This window comes from Eucyclogobius newberryi, unplaced genomic scaffold (genome assembly GCF_026437365.1).
Source record: "Eucyclogobius newberryi isolate DKJ021-1_F unplaced genomic scaffold, fEucNew1.0.hap1 SCAF_4, whole genome shotgun sequence".
Classification (NCBI taxonomy): Eukaryota; Metazoa; Chordata; class Actinopteri; order Gobiiformes; family Gobiidae; genus Eucyclogobius; species Eucyclogobius newberryi.
This window is the reverse complement of record NW_027316056.1, coordinates 5,566,104-5,588,323: the sequence shown is the minus strand read 5'-3', so window position 1 is coordinate 5,588,323 and position 22,220 is coordinate 5,566,104. Positions and strand designations below refer to the sequence as shown.

Below are 22,220 nucleotides of genomic sequence, written 5' to 3'. Positions count from 1 at the left end.
TGTTTAGACCTGAAATATTCCTGTTATAGACCCAGTTTAGACCTGAAATAGTCCTGTTATATACCCAGTTTAGACCTGAAATAGTCCTGTTATAGACCCAGTTTAGACCTGAAATAGTCCTTTTATAGACCCAGTTTAGACCTGAAATAGTCCTGTTATAGACCCAGTTTAGACCTGAAATATTCCTGTTACAGACCCAGTTTAGACCTGAAATAGTCCTGTTATAGACCCAGTTTAGACCTTAAATAGTCCAGTTATAGACCCAGTTTAGACCTGAAATAGTCCTGTTATAGACCCAGTTTAGACCTGAAATAGTCCTGTTATAGGCCCAGTTTAGACCTGAAATAGTCATGTTATGTACTCTGTTTGGACCTGAAATAGTCCTGTTATAGACCCAGTTTAGACCTGAAGTAGTCCAGTTATAGACCCAGTTTGGACCTGAAATAGTCCTGTTATAGACCCAGTTTTGACCTCAAATAGTCCTGTTATAGACCCAGTTTAGACCTTAAATAGTCCTGTTATAGACCCAGTTTAGACCTTAAATAGTCCTGTTATAGACCCAGTTTAGACCTGAAATAGTCCTGTTATAGACCCAGTTTTGACCTCAAATAGTCCAGTTATAGACCCAGTTTAGACCTTAAATAGTCCTGTTATAGACCCAGTTTAGACCTTAAATAGTCCTGTTATAGACCCAGTTTGGACCTGAAATAATCCTGTTATAGACCCAGTTTAGACCTGAAATAGTCTTGTTATAGACCCAGTTTAGACCTGAAATAGTCCTGTTATAGACCCAGTTTAGACCTGAAATAGTCCAGTTATAGACCCAGTTTAGACCTTAAATAGTCCTGTTATAGACCCAGTTTAGACCTGAAATAATCCTGTTATAGGCCCAGTTTGGACCTGAAATAGTCCTGTTATAGACCCAGTTTTGACCTCAAATAGTCCTGTTATAGACCCAGTTTAGACCTGAAATAATCCTGTTATAGACCCTGTTTAGACCTGAAATAGTCCTGTTATAGACCCTGTTTAGACCTGAAATAATCCTGTTATTGACCCAGTTTTGACCTGAAATAGTCCAGTTATAGACCCAGTTTAGACCTTAAATAGTCCTGTTATAGACCCAGTTTAGACCTGAAATAGTCCTGTTATAGACCCAGTTTAGACCTTAAATAGTCCAGTTATAGACCCAGTTTAGACCTGAAATAGTCCTGTTATAGACCCAGTTTGGACCTGAAATAATCCTGTTATAGACCCAGTTTAGACCTGAAATAGATCTGTTATAGACCCTGTTTAGACCTGAAATATTCCTGTTATAGACCCTGTTTAGACCTGAAATAGTCCAGTTATAGACCCAGTTTGGACCTGAAATAATCCTGTTATAGACCCAGTTTAGACCTGAAATAGATCTGTTATAGACCCTGTTTAGACCTGAAATATTCCTGTTATAGACCCAGTTTAGACCTGAAATAGTCCTGTTATATACCCAGTTTAGACCTGAAATAGTCCTGTTATAGACCCAGTTTAGACCTGAAATAGTCCTGTTATAGACCCAGTTTAGACCTGAAATAGTCCTGTTATAGACCCAGTTTAGACCTGAAATATTCCTGTTACAGACCCAGTTTAGACCTGAAATAGTCCTGTTATAGACCCAGTTTAGACCTTAAATAGTCCAGTTATAGACCCAGTTTAGACCTGAAATAGTCCTGTTATAGACCCAGTTTAGACCTGAAATAGTCCTGTTATAGGCCCAGTTTAGACCTGAAATAGTCATGTTATGTACTCTGTTTAGACCTGAAATAGTCCTGTTATAGACCCAGTTTAGACCTGAAGTAGTCCAGTTATAGACCCAGTTTGGACCTGAAATAATCCTGTTATAGACCCAGTTTGGACCTGAAATAATCCTGTTATAGACCCAGTTTAGACCTGAAATAGTCCTGTAATAGACCCAGTTTGGACCTGAAATAATCCTGTTATAGACCCAGTTTAGACCTGAAATAGTCCTGTAATAGACACAGTTTAGACCTAAAAAAGTCCTGTTATAAACCCAGTTTAGACCTGAAATAATCCTGTTATAGACCCAGTTTAGACCTGAAATAGTCCTGTTATAGACCCAGTTTAGACCTGAAATAGTCCTGTTATAGACCCAGTTTAGACCTGAAATAGTCCTGTTATAGACCCAGTTTTGACCTGAAATAGTCCTGTTATAGACCCAGTTTAGACCTGAAATAGTCCTGTTATAGACCCAGTTTAGACCTGAAATAGTCCAGTTATAGACCCAGTTTAGACCTTAAATAGTCCTGTTATAGACCCAGTTTGGACCTGAAATAGTCCTGTTATAGACCCAGTTTAGACCTGAAATAGTCCTGTAATAGACCCAGTTTGGACCTGAAATAATCCTGTTATAGACCCAGTTTAGACCTGAAATAGTCCTGTAATAGACACAGTTTAGACCTAAAAAAGTCCTGTTATAAACCCAGTTTAGACCTGAAATAATCCTGTTATAGACCCAGTTTAGACCTGAAATAGTCCTGTTATAGACCCAGTTTAGACCTGAAATAGTCCTGTTATAGACCCAGTTTAGACCTGAAATAGTCCTGTTATAGACCCAGTTTTGACCTGAAATAGTCCTGTTATAGACCCAGTTTAGACCTGAAATAGTCCTGTTATAGACCCAGTTTAGACCTGAAATAGTCCAGTTATAGACCCAGTTTAGACCTTAAATAGTCCTGTTATAGACCCAGTTTGGACCTGAAATAGTCCTGTTATAGACCCAGTTTAGACCTGAAATAGTCCTGTAATAGACCCAGTTTGGACCTGAAATAATCCTGTTATAGACCCAGTTTAGACCTGAAATAGTCCTGTAATAGACACAGTTTAGACCTAAAAAAGTCCTGTTATAAACCCAGTTTAGACCTGAAATAATCCTGTTATAGACCCAGTTTAGACCTGAAATAGTCCTGTTATAGACCCAGTTTAGACCTGAAATAGTCCTGTTATAGACCCAGTTTAGACCTGAAATAGTCCTGTTATAGACCCAGTTTTGACCTGAAATAGTCCTGTTATAGACCCAGTTTAGACCTGAAATAGTCCTGTTATAGACCCAGTTTAGACCTGAAATAGTCCAGTTATAGACCCAGTTTAGACCTTAAATAGTCCTGTTATAGACCCAGTTTGGACCTGAAATAGTCCTGTTATAGACCCAGTTTGGACCTGAAATAATCCTGTTATAGACCCAGTTTAGACCTGAAATAGTCTTGTTATAGACCCAGTTTAGACCTGAAATAGTCCTGTTATAGACCCAGTTTAGACCTGAAATAGTCCTGTTATAGACCCAGTTTAGACCTTAAATAGTCCAGTTATAGACCCAGTTTAGACCTGAAATAGTCCTGTTATAGACCCAGTTTAGACCTGAAATAGTCCTGTTATAGGCCCAGTTTGGACCTGAAATAGTCATGTTATGTACTCTGTTTAGACCTGAAATAGTCCTGTTATAGACCCAGTTTAGACCTGAAGTAGTCCAGTTATAGACCCAGTTTGGACCTGAAATAATCCTGTTATAGACCCAGTTTGGACCTGAAATAATCCTGTTATAGACCCAGTTTAGACCTGAAATAGTCCTGTAATAGACCCAGTTTGGACCTGAAATAATCCTGTTATAGGCCCAGTTTGGACCTGAAATAATCCTGTTATAGACCCAGTTTAGACCTGAAATAGTCCTGTAATAGACACAGTTTAGACCTAAAAAAGTCCTGTTATAAACCCAGTTTAGACCTGAAATAATCCTGTTATAGACCCAGTTTAGACCTGAAATAGTCCTGTTATAGACCCAGTTTAGACCTGAAATAGTCCTGTTATAGACCCAGTTTAGACCTGAAATAGTCCTGTTATAGACCCAGTTTAGACCTGAAATAGTCCTGTTATAGACCCAGTTTGGACCTGAAATAGTCCTGTTATAGACCCATTTTGGACCTGAAATAGTCCTGTTATAGACCCAGTTTAGACCTGAAATAGTCCTGTTATAGACCCAGTTTAGACCTGAAATATTCCTGTTACAGACCCAGTTTAGACCTGAAATAGTCCAGTTATAGACCCAGTTTTAACCTGAAATAGTCCAGTTATAGACCCAGTTTAGACCTGAAATATTCCTGTTATAGACCCAGTTTAGACCTGAAGTAGTCCAGTTATAGACCCAGTTTTAACCTGAAATAGTCCAGTTATAGACCCAGTTTAGACCTGAAATAGTCCTGTTATAGACCCAGTTTTAACCTGAAATAGTCCAGTTATAGACCCTGTTTAGACCTGAAATAATCCTGTTATAGACCCTGTTTAGACCTGAAATAATCCTGTTATAGACCCAGTTTAGACCTGAAATAGTCCTGTTATAGACCCAGTTTGGACCTGAAATAGTCCTGTTATAGACCCATTTTGGACCTGAAATAGTCCTGTTATAGACCCAGTTTAGACCTGAAATAGTCCTGTTATAGACCCAGTTTAGACCTGAAATATTCCTGTTACAGACCCAGTTTAGACCTGAAATAGTCCTATTATAGACCCAGTTTAGACCTGAAATATTCCTGTTATAGACCCAGTTTAGACCTGAAGTAGTCCAGTTATAGACCCAGTTTAGACCTGAAATAATCCTGTTATAGACCCAGTTTAGACCTGAAGTAGTCCAGTTATAGACCCAGTTTAGACCTGAAATAATCCTGTTATAGACCCAGTTTAGACCTGAAGTAGTCCAGTTATAGACCCAGTTTAGACCTGAAATAATCCTGTTATATACCCAGTTTGGACCTGAAATAATCCTGTTATAGACCCAGTTTGGACCTGAAATAATCCTGTTATAGACCCAGTTTAGACCTGAAATAGTCCTGTAATAGACCCAGTTTGGACCTGAAATAATCCTGTTATAGACCCAGTTTGGGCCTGAAATAATCCTGTTATAGACCCAGTTTAGACCTGAAATAGTCCTGTAATAGACCCAGTTTAGACCTAAAATAGTCCTGTTATAAACCCAGTTTAGACCTGAAATAATCCTGTTATAGACCCAGTTTAGACCTGAAATAGTCCTGTTATAGACCCAGTTTAGACCTGAAATAGTCCTGTTATAGACCCAGTTTGGATCTGAAATAATCCTGTTATAGACCCAGTTTGGACCTGAAATAATCCTGTTATAGACCCAGTTTAGACCTGAAATAATCCTGTTATAGACCCAGTTTAGACCTGAAATTGTCCTGTAATAGACCCAGTTTAGACGTGAAATAATCCTGTTATAGACCCAGTTTAGACCTGAAATAGTCCAGTTATAGACCCAGTTTAGACCTGAAATAGTCCTGTTATAGACCCAGTTTGGACCTGAAATAGTCCTGTTATAGACCCAGTTTAGACCTGAAATAATCCTGTTATAGATCCTGTTTAGACCTGAAATTGTCCTGTTATAGACCCAGTTCAGACCTGAAATAACCCTGTTATAGATCCTGTTTAGACCTGAAATAGTCCTGTTATAGACCCAGTTTAGTCCTTAAATAGTCCAGTTATAGACCCTGTTTAGACCTGAAATAGTCCAGTTATAGACCCTGTTTAGACCTGAAATAGTCCAGTTATAGACCCTGTTTAGACCTGAAATAGTCCAGTTATAGACCCAGTTTGGACCTGAAATAATCCTGTTATAGACCCAGTTTAGACCTGAAATAGTCATGTTATATACTCTGTTTAGACCTGAAATAGTCCAGTTATAGACCCAGTTTAGACCTGAAATAGTCCTGTTACAGACCCTGTTTAGACCTGAAATTATCCAGTTATGAACCCAGTTTAGACCTTAAATAGTCCTGTTATAGACCCTGTTTAGACCTGAAATAGTCCAGTTATAGACCCTGTTTAGACCTGAAATAGTCCAGTTATAGACCCTGTTTAGACCTGAAATAGTCCAGTTATAGACCCAGTTTAGACCTTAAATAGTCCTGTTATAGACCCAGTTTAGACCTGAAATAGTCCTGTTATAGACCCTGTTTAGACCTGAAATAATCCTGTTATAGATCCTGTTTAGACCTGAAATAGTCCTGTTATAGACCCTGTTTAGACCTGAAATAATCCTGTTATTGACCCTGTTTAGACCTGAAATAGTCCAGTTATAGACCGAGTTTGGACCTAAAATAATCCTGTTATAGACCCAGTTTAGACCTGAAATAGTCCTGTTACAGACCAGGTTTATACCTGAAATAATCCTGTTATAGGCCCAGTTTAGACCTGAAATAGTCTTGTTATAGACCCTGTTTAGACCTGAAATTATCCAGTTATGAACCCAGTTTAGACCTTAAATAGTCCTGTTATAGACCCAGTTTAGACCTGAAATAATCCTGTTATAGACCCAGTTTAGACCTGAAATAGTCCAGTTATAGACCCAGTTTAGACCTGAAATAGTCCAGTTATAGACCCAGTTTAGACCTGAAATAGTCCAGTTATAGACCCAGTTTAGACCTGAAATAATCCTGTTATAGGCCCAGTTTAGACCTGAAATAGTCCAGTTATAGACCCAGTTTAGACCTGAAATAATCCTGTTATAGACCCAGTTTAGACCTGAAATAGTCCTGTTATAGACCCTGTTTAGACCTGAAATTATCCAGTTATAGGCCCAGTTTAGACCTGAAATAATCCTGTTATAGACCCTGTTTAGACCTGAAATAGTCCTGTTATAGACCCAGTTTAGACCTGAAATAGTCTTGTTATAGACCCTGTTTAGACCTGAAATTATCCTGTTATAGACCCTGTTTAGACCTGAAATAGTCCTGTTACAGACCCAGTTTAGACCTGAAATAGTCTTGTTATAGACCCTGTTTAGACCTGAAATTATCCTGTTATAGGCCCAGTTTAGACCTGACATAAGACTTATATATATATAAAAGTCTTATGTCCATTGCGCTCTTATCTCCTGGTTTTTCGGTATTGTGTAGAACTTCTCTCCGTTTATTTTCCCGGTTGCTGCATCAACTGTCACATAAACCTTCACCATTGCTATAATAGTAAAGAGTGCAATATCATTAATGACGTTTTGGGCCTTTTTGAGCCGTGTTTCGTCGTAAATCGAAGCAGAAAAACTCCGGAATGGGCTTGTATGGAGACAGCAGCGCAGAGCCGGGGGGAAGGGGGCGGGAGGGGAGGGGGGGAGGGATAATGACGCGTGCTTGCCCTTATGACGCGGTCCTGCACCACCGCCCGTCAGTTTGGAGATTCGAGGAAAGGAGATAGTCTGTAATATAGCTAAACACTGCGGGAATCAATCAAAAAACACTCTGGTACATACATGAAGCACAGATAGCAATGTAAGAAGGTTAAAAGCTCTGAAAAGTCAATTTTGCATGTTATGGGACCTTTAAGTAACACAAAGCCACATAATTACAACTAAATCAGATTCCTATGAAGAGACTGGGTTTGACAGACTTTATTACTCGTGAAAAACAGAAGCCATCTTTAAGACTTTCCAGACTATTTGATCTTGATGCCGACGATGCGGGCGTCGCCGACCACGTGGAAGTGGTTGTATTTGACATCGCCCAGTCGGTTTGGGAAGTCGATCATGGAGCCATCGGGGAGTTTAATGTAGAATCTCTCCATGTTAAAGCTGATGTGGAACTGGAACGACAGAGAAAGAAAACGTGTTTCATTCAAATTTCAGCTCATTGAGAGCTTGGAATAGCAATAGGCGCCAGTATTAGGGCTGCAAATATCCATGAATACAACTTTAGATTAGTCGACTAACAAAACAAAATTGTAGTTGTATTTTCATAATTTTTATCTGGACTTGAAAAATGTACAAAATGACCATTTCATAACAAAGGCAGTGGCGTTATTAGATCAAAATGCAGTGGAAGAAAGAAACAAAGTACAAAAGTAAAACAGTACTTAAGCTATTTGTACCTGTACTTTTTACTTTTACGTCACTACATTTGAGAGCAAGTAGCTGTACTTTCTACTCCAATACATTTTTGACCTGGAGAAATTAAAAGGATTTTATCACATTCATGGGGTTTTGAGTTCAAATATTGTGGATACACTCAAAGTATTTAGTCAAAGTCTATCTTTATTTAATTGTTCTTATTTTTATGCACGCCTTATTTTATATATATTTTTTTATTTTATCATTTTTTTTAATGTATTATTATTGATTGTTTTACGTTGAGCCATAATCTCTGAAGCAAGTTCCTCATTTGTAAGTTTGTTCCTTGACGATAGCAACAAACCTTTTTCTGATCAGTTTTGAGGAAACAAAAATATTTTAAATTCACTTGCAAAAAATAAATATTGATTTGAATATTGGCTTTGTTGAGCATTAATCAGCACTTTGTAAACCTTGCTTTTAAAACGTGCTCTATAAATGATTTATTATCAATTCAAATACAATAAACAACATTTGACGATTTAATGGTTCTCAAAATATGTGTGAAATACTTTACTTTTTACACTTTTGGGTTGATTTTGTAAATGATGCTTTACAGTTCGACTTGAGTTACAGGTTTGTTGTTTTTTTGCCTTTAGTTTGTACTCTTTCCACTACTGTCCAAATGTAAGAAAATGAATAAACAATATCATTTTCATCAATAAAACATAATCATTTGTAAAAAATCTCTATTTAGAAGCATCTTTCACATCTTTCAACTTTTATTTGCCTGAAATGTTATTTAAAAGCCTATTTAAGTAGCCGACTACAAAGATAATCATTAGTTGCAGCCCTAGCAATTGATACACCCAAAAGGTATAGAAAAAAAACATATTGTCATGTTTTCTAAGTTAATCTCACATGTCAGGATGAAAACGTGGACAGATGGTCATTCTACACTCTATATTTACAGTTCCTTCTTATCTTCTCCATCAAAGCGGATGTACAGAGACTATGAACTCAACATCCCGTTTATGAAGCAGTAAAGTGAGTTTATTACACCCTGGACATTATAACTCTCATTATCTCTTTGGACTTGGAACAATCCTTTCAAAACTACACTCTTCAGCGATACACAATGAACTTCAATAAAACACATTGAATATCTGTAAGATTCTGAGTCATAAATCAGCACAGAAACACTGAGCATGTTTAGATACAATATGTCACCTTTAGTCCTTCCTTTCCTAGTTTGAAGGGGAAAGTGCTCAATAGAACGCATGAGAGTCAATGGTGAGGAATGACATTTTCTCCTGTAAAAGTGTAAAACAGAACTATAATGTGAAAGAGCCTAATAATAACTATAAAAGTCTAAAACTGTTAAATATTTAGTTTGTACCTGACATCTAAAGACAGTGAACAGCTGTAAACAAAAGCAGATGAACAGGAACACTGCAGCTCCGCCCACATTTATCACTGTCACAGTCTTTGTGATCACACACAGCTGAACTGAACCTTTCTCTCCTTAAATAAGATGTTTTTGACTCCATTTGTAAATGACTTGTTGTGCTTGAGTTGAAGTGTCCTTTATCTCCCCTGCACAGTCGCAGCTCTAGGGACAAGTCTAAATGTAAGTTTTAAATGAAGCGCAGTGGTCTTCACCGTGTGCTCCTCTTTACCTTGCACTCCTCTCCTCTGCAGAAGGGGAAGTTCATGTCTCTCTGCTCGTCGCCCCAGGAGTCTCCAGACTTAGAGTTCATCACAATGATGTGCTCGTCTCCGCCCACTTCAAAGCGCGGGTTAAAGTGCAGCGCAATGTTTTCCTCATCGTGACCGATGTTTACGGCAAAACTGTGGATAAAGTGGTCAGTTTGACACTTTTAGTCAATATGCAGCACAAGAATTAACCGCAGAAAAGTAATACACACCAAAAGAGGCTTCTTGAGGAAATAAAACATTGCACTCTCAAATTACATATTTTTATTTCATAAAGTTTTGGCCTTGTTTCCTTTGTCTTACCGAAATCTGAGAGTGCGATGCTTTATTTGAGTGTTAACATTCAGATTATTACATGTTCTAGAATGTACTGTTTATTTGTAGTCTCAATGAATGTTTAAGTGTATTATTATTTTTAGTTTAGATATAAAGGACACACAATCTGCATGATTTGTTTTCTTATTGGTTCTTTACCTCTGCTTTGGCATCTCATGTTTAAGAACTTCAAATAATGGGTTGAAAACCACACGTTATGTTTTCTCAGGCATTTCCTGGTGATATCACGACATCTACAGGCAGCAGAGGGAATAACCACGACATCTACAGGCAGCAGAGGGAATAACCACGACATCTACAGGCAGCAGAGGGAATAACCACGACATCTACAGGCAGCAGAGGGAATAACCACGACATCTACAGGCAGCAGAGGGAATAACCACGACATCTACAGGCAGCAGAGGGAATTACCACGACATCTACAGGCAGCAGAGGGAATAACCACGACATCTACAGGCAGCAGAGGGAATTACCACGACATCTACAGGCAGCAGAGGGAATTACCACGACATCTACAGGCAGCAGAGGGAATTACCACGACATCTACAGGCAGCAGAGGGAATTACCACGACATCTACAGGCAGCAGAGGGAATTACCACGACATCTACAGGCAGCAGAGGGAATTACCAGGGGGAAATAAACGAAAGCTTGGCCTGACATGCTAAGGGATCATCTCAAAATAGGTTGAAGCTTAAAAGACGACATTTTTTTCGTCCTCTGGTCCCTGAACACCCTTTGGTATGTTTATCAGTAGAAGTTATGAACTCTCCAAATAATGTCACCTGTCGCATGTTTGTTTACTCAATCCACATGGTCCACGGGCCCTGGGGGCCCTACGACACCGAAACTGTGAGATGACCACATTGAGATAGTCTCAAGAGGATGAGAGAGTGAGAAACTCATGTTTCTTGTCAAAACCTGTAATTGTCAATTGCCTGAGTTTAGACCTTAGACATGTCAGAATGACAGAAGCAGGACACGCCCTTTTGTCTCAGTGAGAATCTCACGTCTTCTGTGATTGGCCGAAACCTCATGTGGGTTTGTTTTGTTTCCTTCTTCCGGTCAGTGCGTAGCACGTTACTAGAGCCAAATCTCTTGATCATTTGCTGCGCCGCGTCTTGCAGGAAAAAACGCTTTTCCAACTTTTCTGCGCCAACCGCGTTGGAAACGACGACACCTGCCGGGCTCCGCCCGCACCAGCCCGCACCTGCCGCCTAATGTTGGCCTAATGCTCGTTGCTGATAGAGTTTTTTAGCATTTCAAAACAATCACTGCCACAACGATGTATTGAAGCTTCAAAGCAACAAAAAGACGAAATGGAGGTTCAAGCCTGTAAAATTCTCGACTTATTTGATTGATGTGTTGATTCAAATGTTCACACAGCACTGGGAGAAAATGTAATCATTATTATTATTTTTTAAATCAAAAAAGAAATTATGATTGAAAACTAGTCAGATAAACATTCGAACAAGCCAAGGAATAGTAATTAAGCATAAGAAGTAAATTGATCTCACTCAAATCAGTAAGTACTGTAGTATCAGTAAGTATTGTAGTATCAGTAAGTACTGTAGTATCAGTAAGTTTTGTAGTATCAGTAAGTATTGTAGTATCAGTAAGTACTGTAGTATCAGTAAGTACTGTAGTATCAGTAAGTATTGTAGTATCAGTAAGTACTGTAGTATCAGTAAGTACTGTAGTATCAGTAAGTATCGTAGTATCAGTAAGTATTGTAGTATCAGTAAGTATTGTAGTATCAGTAAGTACTGTAGTATCAGTAAGTTTTGTAGTATCAGTAAGTATTGTAGTATCAGTAAGTACTGTAGTATCAGTAAGTACTGTAGTATCAGTAAGTATCGTAGTATCAGTAAGTATTGTAGTATCAGTAAATCAGTAAGTATTGTAGTATCAGTAAGTATTGTAGTATCAGTAAGTTTTGTAGTATCAGTAAGTATTGTAGTATCAGTAAGTATTGTAGTATCAGTAAGTACTGTAGTATCAGTAAGTACTGTAGTATCAGTAAGTATTGTAGTATCAGTAAGTATTGTAGTATCAGTAAGTATTGTAGTATCAGTAAGTATTGTAGTATCAGTAAGTTTTGTAGTATCAGTAAGTATTGTAGTATCAGTAAGTATTGTAGTATCAGTAAGTATTGTAGTATCAGTAAGTTTTGTAGTATCAGTAAGTATTGTAGTATCAGTAAGTATTGTAGTATCAGTAAGTATTGTAGTATCAGTAAGTATTGTAGTATCAGTAAGTTTTGTAGTATCAGTAAGTATTGTAGTATCAGTAAGTATTGTAGTATCAGTAAGTATTGTAGTATCAGTAAGTATTGTAGTATCAGTAAGTTTTGTAGTATCAGTAAGTATTGTAGTATCAGTAAGTATTGTAGTATCAGTAAGTTTTGTAGTATCAGTAAGTATTGTAGTATCAGTAAGTATTGTAGTATCAGTAAGTTTTGTAGTATCAGTAAGTTTTGTAGTATCAGTAAGTACTGTAGTATCAGTAAGTATTGTAGTATCAGTAAGTATTGTAGTATCAGTAAGTATTGTAGTATCAGTAAGTTTTGTAGTATCAGTAAGTATTGTAGTATCAGTAAGTATTGTAGTATCAGTAAGTATTGTAGTATCAGTAAGTACTGTAGTATCAGTAAGTATTGTAGTATCAGTAAGTATTGTAGTATCAGTAAGTATTGTAGTATCAGTAAGTATTGTAGTATCAGTAAGTTTTGTAGTATCAGTAAGTATTGTAGTATCAGTAAGTATTGTAGTATCAGTAAGTTTTGTAGTATCAGTAAGTATTGTAGTATCAGTAAGTATTGTAGTATAAGTATTGTAGTATCAGTAAGTATTGTAGTATCAGTAAGTTTTGTAGTATCAGTAAGTATTGTAGTATCAGTAAGTATTGTAGTATCAGTAAGTACTGTAGTATCAGTAAGTACTGTAGTATCAGTAAGTATTGTAGTATCAGTAAGTATTGTAGTATCAGTAAGTATTGTAGTATCAGTAAGTATTGTAGTATCAGTAAGTTTTGTAGTATCAGTAAGTATTGTAGTATCAGTAAGTATTGTAGTATCAGTAAGTATTGTAGTATCAGTAAGTTTTGTAGTATCAGTAAGTATTGTAGTATCAGTAAGTATTGTAGTATCAGTAAGTTTTGTAGTATCAGTAAGTATTGTAGTATCAGTAAGTATTGTAGTATCAGTACGTATTGTAGTATCAGTACGTATTGTAGTATCAGTAAGTATTGTAGTATCAGTAAGTTTTGTAGTATCAGTAAGTATTGTAGTATCAGTAAGTATTGTAGTATCAGTAAGTTTTGTAGTATCAGTAAGTATTGTAGTATCAGTAAGTATTGTAGTATCAGTAAGTTTTGTAGTATCAGTAAGTTTTGTAGTATCAGTAAGTACTGTAGTATCAGTAAGTATTGTAGTATCAGTAAGTATTGTAGTATCAGTAAGTATTGTAGTATCAGTAAGTTTTGTAGTATCAGTAAGTATTGTAGTATCAGTAAGTATTGTAGTATCAGTAAGTATTGTAGTATCAGTAAGTACTGTAGTATCAGTAAGTATTGTAGTATCAGTAAGTATTGTAGTATCAGTAAGTATTGTAGTATCAGTAAGTTTTGTAGTATCAGTAAGTATTGTAGTATCAGTAAGTATTGTAGTATAAGTATTGTAGTATCAGTAAGTATTGTAGTATCAGTAAGTACTGTAGTATCAGTAAGTATTGTAGTATCAGTAAGTTTTGTAGTATCAGTAAGTATTGTAGTATCAGTAAGTATTGTAGTATAAGTATTGTAGTATCAGTAAGTACTGTAGTATCAGTAAGTACTGTAGTATCAGTAAGTATTGTAGTATCAGTAAGTATTGTAGTATCAGTAAGTATTGTAGTATCAGTAAGTATTGTAGTATTGTACCCTCACATGACGTATTGAGGCTAAAAGGAGGTTTTACTCACGAGCAGCAGTTGTCTTTGGGTTTGACTCGGACCTTAAACTCCTGCCCCTCCTTAAACGACATGTCCTTGACTTTCTGTGAGAGATGAGAAAAACATGTTACTCCTTTGTTAATAAGACACAAGGTTTATACAGATCTGTGGCTTTTTAAGAGGGAATTACATCATAACTATTTGCATTCAACTTTCTTGTGGCATTTGAGGATTCTTATTCTTGGCCTGTCCGTCCTGCAGATCATGAAAGTCCTTCTGACCTGTCCTGGGACGGCAGGTGGACATGAGCAACTATGTGACGCTATAACCGGCACAAGCATCTTTACTGTAGCTCAATGTTTTATGTATGTCTGTATTTGGCCCTGATAAATAAACTAATAAACTAAACTCAATTTCCGGTAGTTTTTTTTTGGCCAAGGCGATGGCAGTAATTTTGCCTCTCAAAACTGCTGGAGCAGCGTCCCAGAGGAGAAGTTTCACCATTGTCATTTTCCTCTATATGTTTCAGTATCATTAACAAAGGGTCTTTAAGCACACCAGCATTAAGAGTGTGGTTTGTCCTCCAAAGGTACTCACTTAGATCTATTGTCAAAGTATGCAATATATCTGTGGATAAAATGAAAAACTATTAAGGGCTCAACATTTCTGTAAAACCTCAAATCTGGATTTGGTCATAATCTATTAAATAAACTAATATGATATGTGAAATGGTACAGTACAGTGTTTAAACCAGGCTCACATGTGTCTGAGTGGTTTTACTTTTGAGGATTGTTCATATTTTGTGATATTTTGATGTTAATTCCAGTTTTCTCCTTTAAAGTCACATTAAAATCCACTTCACTTTTTCCTCCTTTTTTGTTTTTTGTTTACAAACTTCAAATATCAGATCAAATATTTCGGATACTATCAACCTTTGTCAAAATGTCCTTAAAACATACAATGATGACTTTGTTCTGGTGCTGATCTTCCTTATCATTCACGTGAATGAATAACCAGCTCCACATTGTCCGGGAACAAGGAAGTCATAAACCAGAATCAATATTAGACAGAACGAGAGACGTTTGACCAGCGAGAAGTCGTAAAGTCATAAAGAGGCTCGTGGAGCGTTATTTTTATAGAAACTAAACAGATAAGACTTCTGCCCACACATATTCACTATTGTCCAGAACACTGACCTTTCCCTCCAAAGTCCAGATGCAAAAGTGTGTCATTTACTCAAATAATTATAAGAAAAACAAATGTAGCACATGTTTCTCATATAAATTAGTGTTGTTTGTGCGTAGAATCGGCCAAAATCTCACATATTTGGGACGTGAAAATCTCACAAAATAAGAAAGTCGGGTTTAAATATTGTCGCTTGCTTCATTTAGTTGACAAATTAAACACAGGGAATTTGGGATTTCTTATTTCATATTTGAGAAACTAAATCAGGCTTGAAATTAGATATAAATAATTCCTTCTGTTCGATCCGTCCCAAAGTGTAGAGTTTAGTGTGTGTAAGTGCTACTTTACATTCAATTAAACAACAAATCATCTTTAGGTGCAAAAAAAAAAAGTTCTAGTATTCATTCATTATTGCAATTCTAAAATTTAAAATTCAGACAATAAGCAACGCCACCAGGTCAAGTTACAGGTCAGATCTGTGGAGAGGCGAGCACTCTCACAGAATGCATGTTTTTTTAAAGCATTTTTCAGCAAAAAACAAACAAAAACACAGCAGTTTGAATTACTTCCAGAAAAAGCTTCCACGTGGAGACAAACGGCGGCAAAGGTTCCACAGTAACTTTACTCGATTGAATATAATACTGAAAGAGATCATTTTGCAATAAATCAGAAGTTATCGTTGAGTCATTTATGGCTCTGACTGATATTTCTCTGTATTCGCTCTTCATTTGAGATCTGATTATTCTTGGAACTAATCTTTAAGGCAATAAAGTCCCTGAATCATGAGGCGTTTGACCCGACACATTAACGCCGGCTCCACCCCCCAAACACAGGATCCGCCTCCTGAGGCAGTAAAGGATTAACTCATTCAGTGTAAGTAAACTAACTAAATACTTACACTATAAGTGTTTCAATATTGAGTTGGAACTAACTCTTTTTTTAAAAATCATAAGTAAATCCTAGTCACCAATATTTATTTTGCAACGCATTACACTATATTACACTTTATTAAGACTGTCAAACTGCTAAAGATAATTACTCTTAAAAAAGAGAAAATTATGTTCATTTACATAAAGACATTGTAATTTAAATACTCCCATAAGTGTTGTTAATGCTCAGTACATTAGAGAGAGTAAAATGAAAATAAATAGCTTGCAAAGCTATACATTTGGAAGATGCAAATTAAAGTAAACCGACAAAGCACTGCTGCTGTATTTTAATTTAATTTCAAGTTATCATTATTTTGCCTTTTATAATTCCATTTTTAGAAATGAACAACCCTGAAAGAAAATCTTCATATTGATCGATCACTATTTTCCATTTGATTTAATATGTTTTCACTGATGGGGGAGTGACTATGGACTTTAAGCATTTAAGTTGATGCTTAACAATCAGAAATGACTAAATGACTAATTTAATTGTAATTGCACGGACCTACTTTAAACTTTTATAATTATTGCATAAAAATAAAAATGTATAAACTCAAAAACTCACTCACCATGCTGGCGTCAGGTCCTCAGAGGTTTTCACAGAGACCGAGACTGGACTCAGGTCACAGCTTTTATAAACCGCAGCCGGTCACATGACTCCAAACCAGGAAGTGATGATAAAAAAGCAAAATGTGTTTTGAAGAAATAAGAAAAAAACTAGCCACAGTAAAACCATAGATTTATTATATTAATAATAAAAGACAGTAAACTTAACCTCATTTTTCATATGGGTCCAAACTGAATTAAACCAGGACTTGTACTTTTACTGCTTTTGTTCACTGTTGTTTTTAATGTTTCAAACTGCTTTGACATGACAAATATCAAACTAAATAAAGTAAACCTAAAACATTTACTAAGCTAAAACACTTTAATTCTTCTGATCCTCTGTTTTTAATGCTCTCGTTTTATTGCTTTACATTTGACTCATCTTTTCACATTTGTTTTCTGTTCAAAGGTTTTATTCATTGTGTTAAAAACTGCTTAATAATAGATTGTTACATTATTAATCATTTGGAACATCCAGTAAAACGGTCTAAACTGCAATACTTCTACAAAGTACTTTATTACCTTGACTCTAACATTTCTTTTGAAGCCTAAACTGTCTCATTCTCCTCCTCTGCAGCTTCCACAGAGTCCACACATCTTCACTTATTTACCATTTCAATCGCCGCGGCGACAGGCGCCTTACGCAAACGACATGCTGTAGGTGTGAAATGACGGCGGAGACGGCGTTCCAGCTGAAGGATGAGTTCATATTCTCCGCCCCATAAATGTAATGTGATTTACATAACGGCAAAACCTCCTCCACGTTTAGGGTTCAAGAGGGCACAGACCCAAGAGTGTGTTTAGGGTTCAAGAGGGCACAGACCCAAGAGTGTGTTTAGGGTTCAAGAGGGCACAGACCCAAGAGTGTGTTTAGGGTTCAAGAGGGCACAGACCCAAGAGTGTGTTTAGGGTTCAAGAGGGCACAGACCCAAGAGTGTGTTTAGGGTTCAAGAGGGCACAGACCCAAGAGTGTGTTTAGGGTTCAAGAGGGCACAGACCCCAGAGTGTGTTTAGGGTTCAAGAGGGCACAGACCCAAGAGTGTGTTTAGGGTTCAAGAGGGCACAGACCCCAGAGTGTGTTTAGGGTTCAAGAGGGCACAGACCCAAGAGTGTGTTTAGGGTTCAAGAGGGCACAGACCCAAGAGTGTGTTTAGGGTTCAAGAGGGCACAGACCCAAGAGTGTGTTTAGGGTTCAAGAGGGCACAGACCCAAGAGTGTGTTTAGGGTTCAAGAGGGCACAGACCCAAGAGTGTGTTTAGGGTTCAAGAGGGCACAGACCCAAGAGTGTGTTTAGGGTTCAAGAGGGCACAGACCCCAGAGTGTGTTTAGGTTTCAAGAGGGCACAGACCCAAGAGTGTGTTTAGGGTTCAAGAGGGCACAGACCCAAGAGTGTGTTTAGGGTTCAAGAGGGCACAGACCCAAGAGTGTGTTTAGGGTTCAAGAGGGCACAGACCCAAGAGTGTGTTTAGGGTTCAAGAGGGCACAGACCCAAGAGTGTGTTTAGGGGTCAAGAGGGCACAGACCCAAGAGTGTGTTTAGGGTTCAAGAGGGCACAGACCCAAGAGTGTGTTTAGGGGTCAAGAGGGCACAGACCCAAGAGTGTGTTTAGGGTTCAAGAGGGCACAGACCCAAGAGTGCGTTTAGGGTTCAAGAGGGCACAGACCCAAGAGTGTGTTTAGGGTTCAAGAGGAGGAAGGCCAAGAATCACATTTGGAGAAATTACCATGTGGGTGTTATTTAGAAATTAGGATTTTTCCAATCAGAAAAAACAAAAACATATTTAGGCCCGAGCACCACAAGCTGGCGAGAGGCCTATTAGTCTCGTAAGGCCGTGCGAAGCACGGCTGCGAAAGTGCGCACGTAGTGCGCACAAAATCGAGCGCGAAGCGCTCGCCCACTTCCAAACACTCACTAACGCACTCCTTCACTCATGCACGCCCCGTGCATGCTAATTAGTTGTAGGAAAATGGAACATTACCGTTGTAAACGGGCGAAGCCCGTGCAAAAGTTTGCACTAAACGAGAACTTTACATTGGGATGACGACCGCTTCGCGGTCGTCATCCCCATATAAAGCACTCATTTCGAAAGTACCCGTCAGTGACCAGGGACCCACACCATGAGGTAGGAAAGCGCGAGCGCTTTCCGAAAATGTATAGTTTATGATATTTGAAAAATGGGAAACATTGTTTTCGCATCGGAATATTATTCTTTCTTCTTCTTCTCGGGACCAACCCCCCTATTTTTCACCCAGTGAACATTGACGAAAAGTCACAAAAATTTGCACACCTCTAAAAATCGTGCCTCTCTACATTCTGGCTATTTCCCTTTTCTAAAATAAAAAAAATTGGCGCGTCAGCGCCCCCAAATGTACCAAAAATGCATTGAGGGATGGGAAATGACCCAAAAAAAATCTGATCGTAGAATCATGAAATTTGGCGCAGAGGTAGATGGTGACAAGAGAAGTAAAAAATATTATTACGGCAACGCCGTCTGCCCAACCAAATGTCGGCCATATTGCTTCAAAAATGGCTAAGCATGACTTCGGAGTTTTTCCAAACGTCGTACTTTTACAAACTCCTCCCAGGAGCGAAGCCGCAAACTGTAGCTAGAATTTCAGAAATCTCCCATATGTAAAATTTCTGCCGTTTGCGCAGATAAAGTCCGAATTGCGTCAAATTAGAATCAGTTGTTAAACTCTTTGCCCTAAACCTACTTGAAGTGAAATAAATTTATTTGGCGCCACAGCGCCCCCTACAGATTTTATATGGCGGTTGAATGTTTAGTTTTGCGAAATTATCTGAAATTTGACACACAACTCAATTTTGGCATCCCCATCAAAAAAGTCAGTGAGACCCATGTCATAATTGTTATGGCGTTGCCGTAGCGATGACCAAAACCTCCCATGTTATTCCAATGGGGAAATCGCCAGAACATGTTTACACTTTAGACTTTCACAAACTCCTCCCAGGGCGTTAGCCCTATTAACCTGAAATTTGGTGAGACTCATCTTCAGTGGTGGACCATCAAAAGGTATCCACATTTTTATTCAAAGAGTCACGGTGTCTGTGCGGCAAAGCCGCACATTTTGCCAAGAATTCAAAATAAAATTGCTTTTTGATGGTAAAACAAAGGGGAGAAGATGTGACAGCGTCACAGATTCAGCAGTAGGCGTAATAAAAGGACAATTGGGGCGCGTTAGCGCCCCCTCCTCTTGCGGCGTGGGGGCGGCGTAGCGAGGGCCGATCATTGCCGCTTGCGGCTATATTTTATATTCAGTTTGAACTGGTGTGAACTGACAACAACAACAACAACAACAACAACAACAGAGCTTTCTCTGAACAGGATTGACACCCGTCGTCAGTGTCCAGTGTGTGACTTATATAATATATAGATACAGGCCTACAGAATTAAGCATCAACGTCTTGTTTATTTGTGTCTAATATGTTTAAAATGATCAGAACAGAATGAGCATCATCATTTCAACAGGAAGTCTCAAAGACGCTTCATTGTCACGTTCAAAATAAATCCATGTTGTGAAGGACTTGTCTCATATAGGGTTTTATTTTTGTTCAAAATAAAATATTTTACAATGAGGCATTTGGTACATCTGAGATTTACAGACACATTTTGGTACAAGAGTGTTCAGGCATGGGACGGAGTACTTCAAAGTACTTCAATGTATTTACTCTCAATACAACACTGCAAAAAGAAACGTACGGTTTGGGTTAAAATAAGTCAAGATACGTTTATTTTATTATTGATTTGTTGGAACGACAGCAGTAAATAATGATGATTTTTCCAGATATTTCTAACTTTAATTAAATTTGAACAGATGTTTTTGTTAATTAAAGGATTTGTTACAGTTTTGGTTAAATTTTGAAGAATAATTTCCTAATAAAAAGAAAACACTTGCTCAAACCAGTCAAATGGATTGGTTAGGGTTTTATTTGTCAAATATTGTCTAATGAGTTCTTAAAAACACAATTTAAAGGCTAAGGCTGCGTCCACGTCAAAAATGTGACAAAACTGAACTAGACCATAATAAACCAGGACTAGACCATAATAAACCAGGACTAGACCATAATAAACCAGGACTAGACCATAATAAACCAGGACTAGACCATAATGAACCAGGACTAGACCATAATAAACCAGGACTAGACCATAATAAACCAGGACTAGACCATAATAAACCAGGACTAGACCATAATGAACCAGGACTAGACCATAATAAACCAGGACTAGACCATAATAAACCAGGACTAGACCATAATAAACCAGGACTAGACCATAATGAACCAGGACTAGACCATAATAAACCAGGACTAGACCATAATAAACCAGGACTAGACCATAATAAACCAGGACTAGACCATAATGAACCAGGACTAGACCATAATAAACCAGGACTAGACCATAATAAACCAGGACTAGACCATAATAAACCAGGACTAGACCATAATGAACCAGGACTAGACCATAATAAACCAGGACTAGACCATAATAAACCAGGACTAGACCATAATAAACCAGGACTAGACCATAATAAACCAGGACTAGACCATAATAAACCAGGACTAGACCATAATAAACCAGGACTAGACCATAATAAACCAGGACTAGACCATAATAAACCAGGACTAGACCATAATAAACCAGGACTAGACCATAATAAACCAGGACTAGACCATAATAAACCAGGACTAGAGCGGGACCAAACCAGAAGTAGAGATTCTTTTTGCAGTTCACAGAGTAAGAGCAGGTCCATTTCTTGTTTGTTTCAGGGCTTTGGGTCGATCGTTGTAAAGGTTTTAAATGAAAGTGGAGAAGAAACTGCATTGTTTTGATGAATCTAATACGACACAAAAGGCCTGTTCAGGTAAAACATCCAAAGGTTAAGTACATTCAACACTGTACGTTACAGTAGAGGTCCTGTATTATGCAACACTCTAGCTTTTTACACAACTCTACGACTTTTGAATCTGTATTTCACGTTGTACAGCTTTAAAGGTGCACTATGTCACTTTTCTGGACGCTCGCTTCTTAGTCCAGAATGTTCCACAGAATGGGTTTAAAGTCCATATGAAGGTTCTCCTGTTCTGTGACTAGAACGTGTGGTAAACATTTAAAATGACAGAAAGTAGAGCTGAGTTGTAAAACAGAATCCCTCTGTGATGTCATCAATGTGCGACGTACTGTTGAAAACACACAATTTAGACAATTTACACTTTACTGACACTTAATGACAGTTTAAACCATCATTCAACTAAATAAAAGTGTTTTCAGGTATTGTGTAATTTATATCACTTTTGGCTCTTGTTTACAGTATGGTTGCTTGGTAACAGTTTTAGAATTACCTCTATGTCATATTTCCTGCTCATGCCCAACCAGGAAGTACAAGCACTTTACAAAACTGGTCAAACTGGGGACAAATAGGCAAAATGTTTAGTAAAATCGGAAATATAATTGTGTTCCCTACGTATTAGTTCATAGAGACTTTAACTTCTCTATCTCCATGGAGACGTGGAGAAGTTACAGGTCAGATCTGAGGCGAGGCGACGCCGCTCGCTCGGAAAGTACTCAAAATCAAATCAAATGTAAAGTAGATCATGTTTAATGCCATTCTGCGGAACATTCCAGGCAAAGC

General features: G+C 37.8%; 1 protein-coding gene across 1 annotated transcript; it reads right to left on the bottom strand.

Moving 5' to 3' along the window:
- Positions 1 to 7,422: 7,422 nt before the first annotated feature.
- On the bottom strand, positions 7,423 to 16,546 carry LOC140377564 (beta-galactoside-binding lectin-like). Its single transcript, XM_072463016.1, has 4 exons — positions 16,536 to 16,546; positions 13,883 to 13,956; positions 9,553 to 9,724; positions 7,423 to 7,629 (listed from the first exon to the last, which is right to left on the bottom strand). Exons 1-4 carry the CDS (start codon positions 16,536 to 16,538, stop codon positions 7,483 to 7,485), a joined length of 396 nt encoding a protein of 131 aa, XP_072319117.1. The 5' UTR covers positions 16,539 to 16,546; the 3' UTR covers positions 7,423 to 7,482.
- Between the last annotated feature and the right edge of the window lie 5,674 nt (positions 16,547 to 22,220).

Bases quoted from the DNA above. Each gene is read 5' to 3' on its own strand.
- LOC140377564 (XM_072463016.1), bottom strand. The intron at 9,725-13,882 runs GTGAGTAAAACC...CTTTATCCACAG, and splicing joins CCCAAAGACAACTGCTGCTC to TTTTGCCGTAAACATCGGTC. The intron at 7,630-9,552 runs GTAAAGAGGAGC...CTGTCGTTCCAG, and splicing joins GCAGAGGAGAGGAGTGCAAG to TTCCACATCAGCTTTAACAT.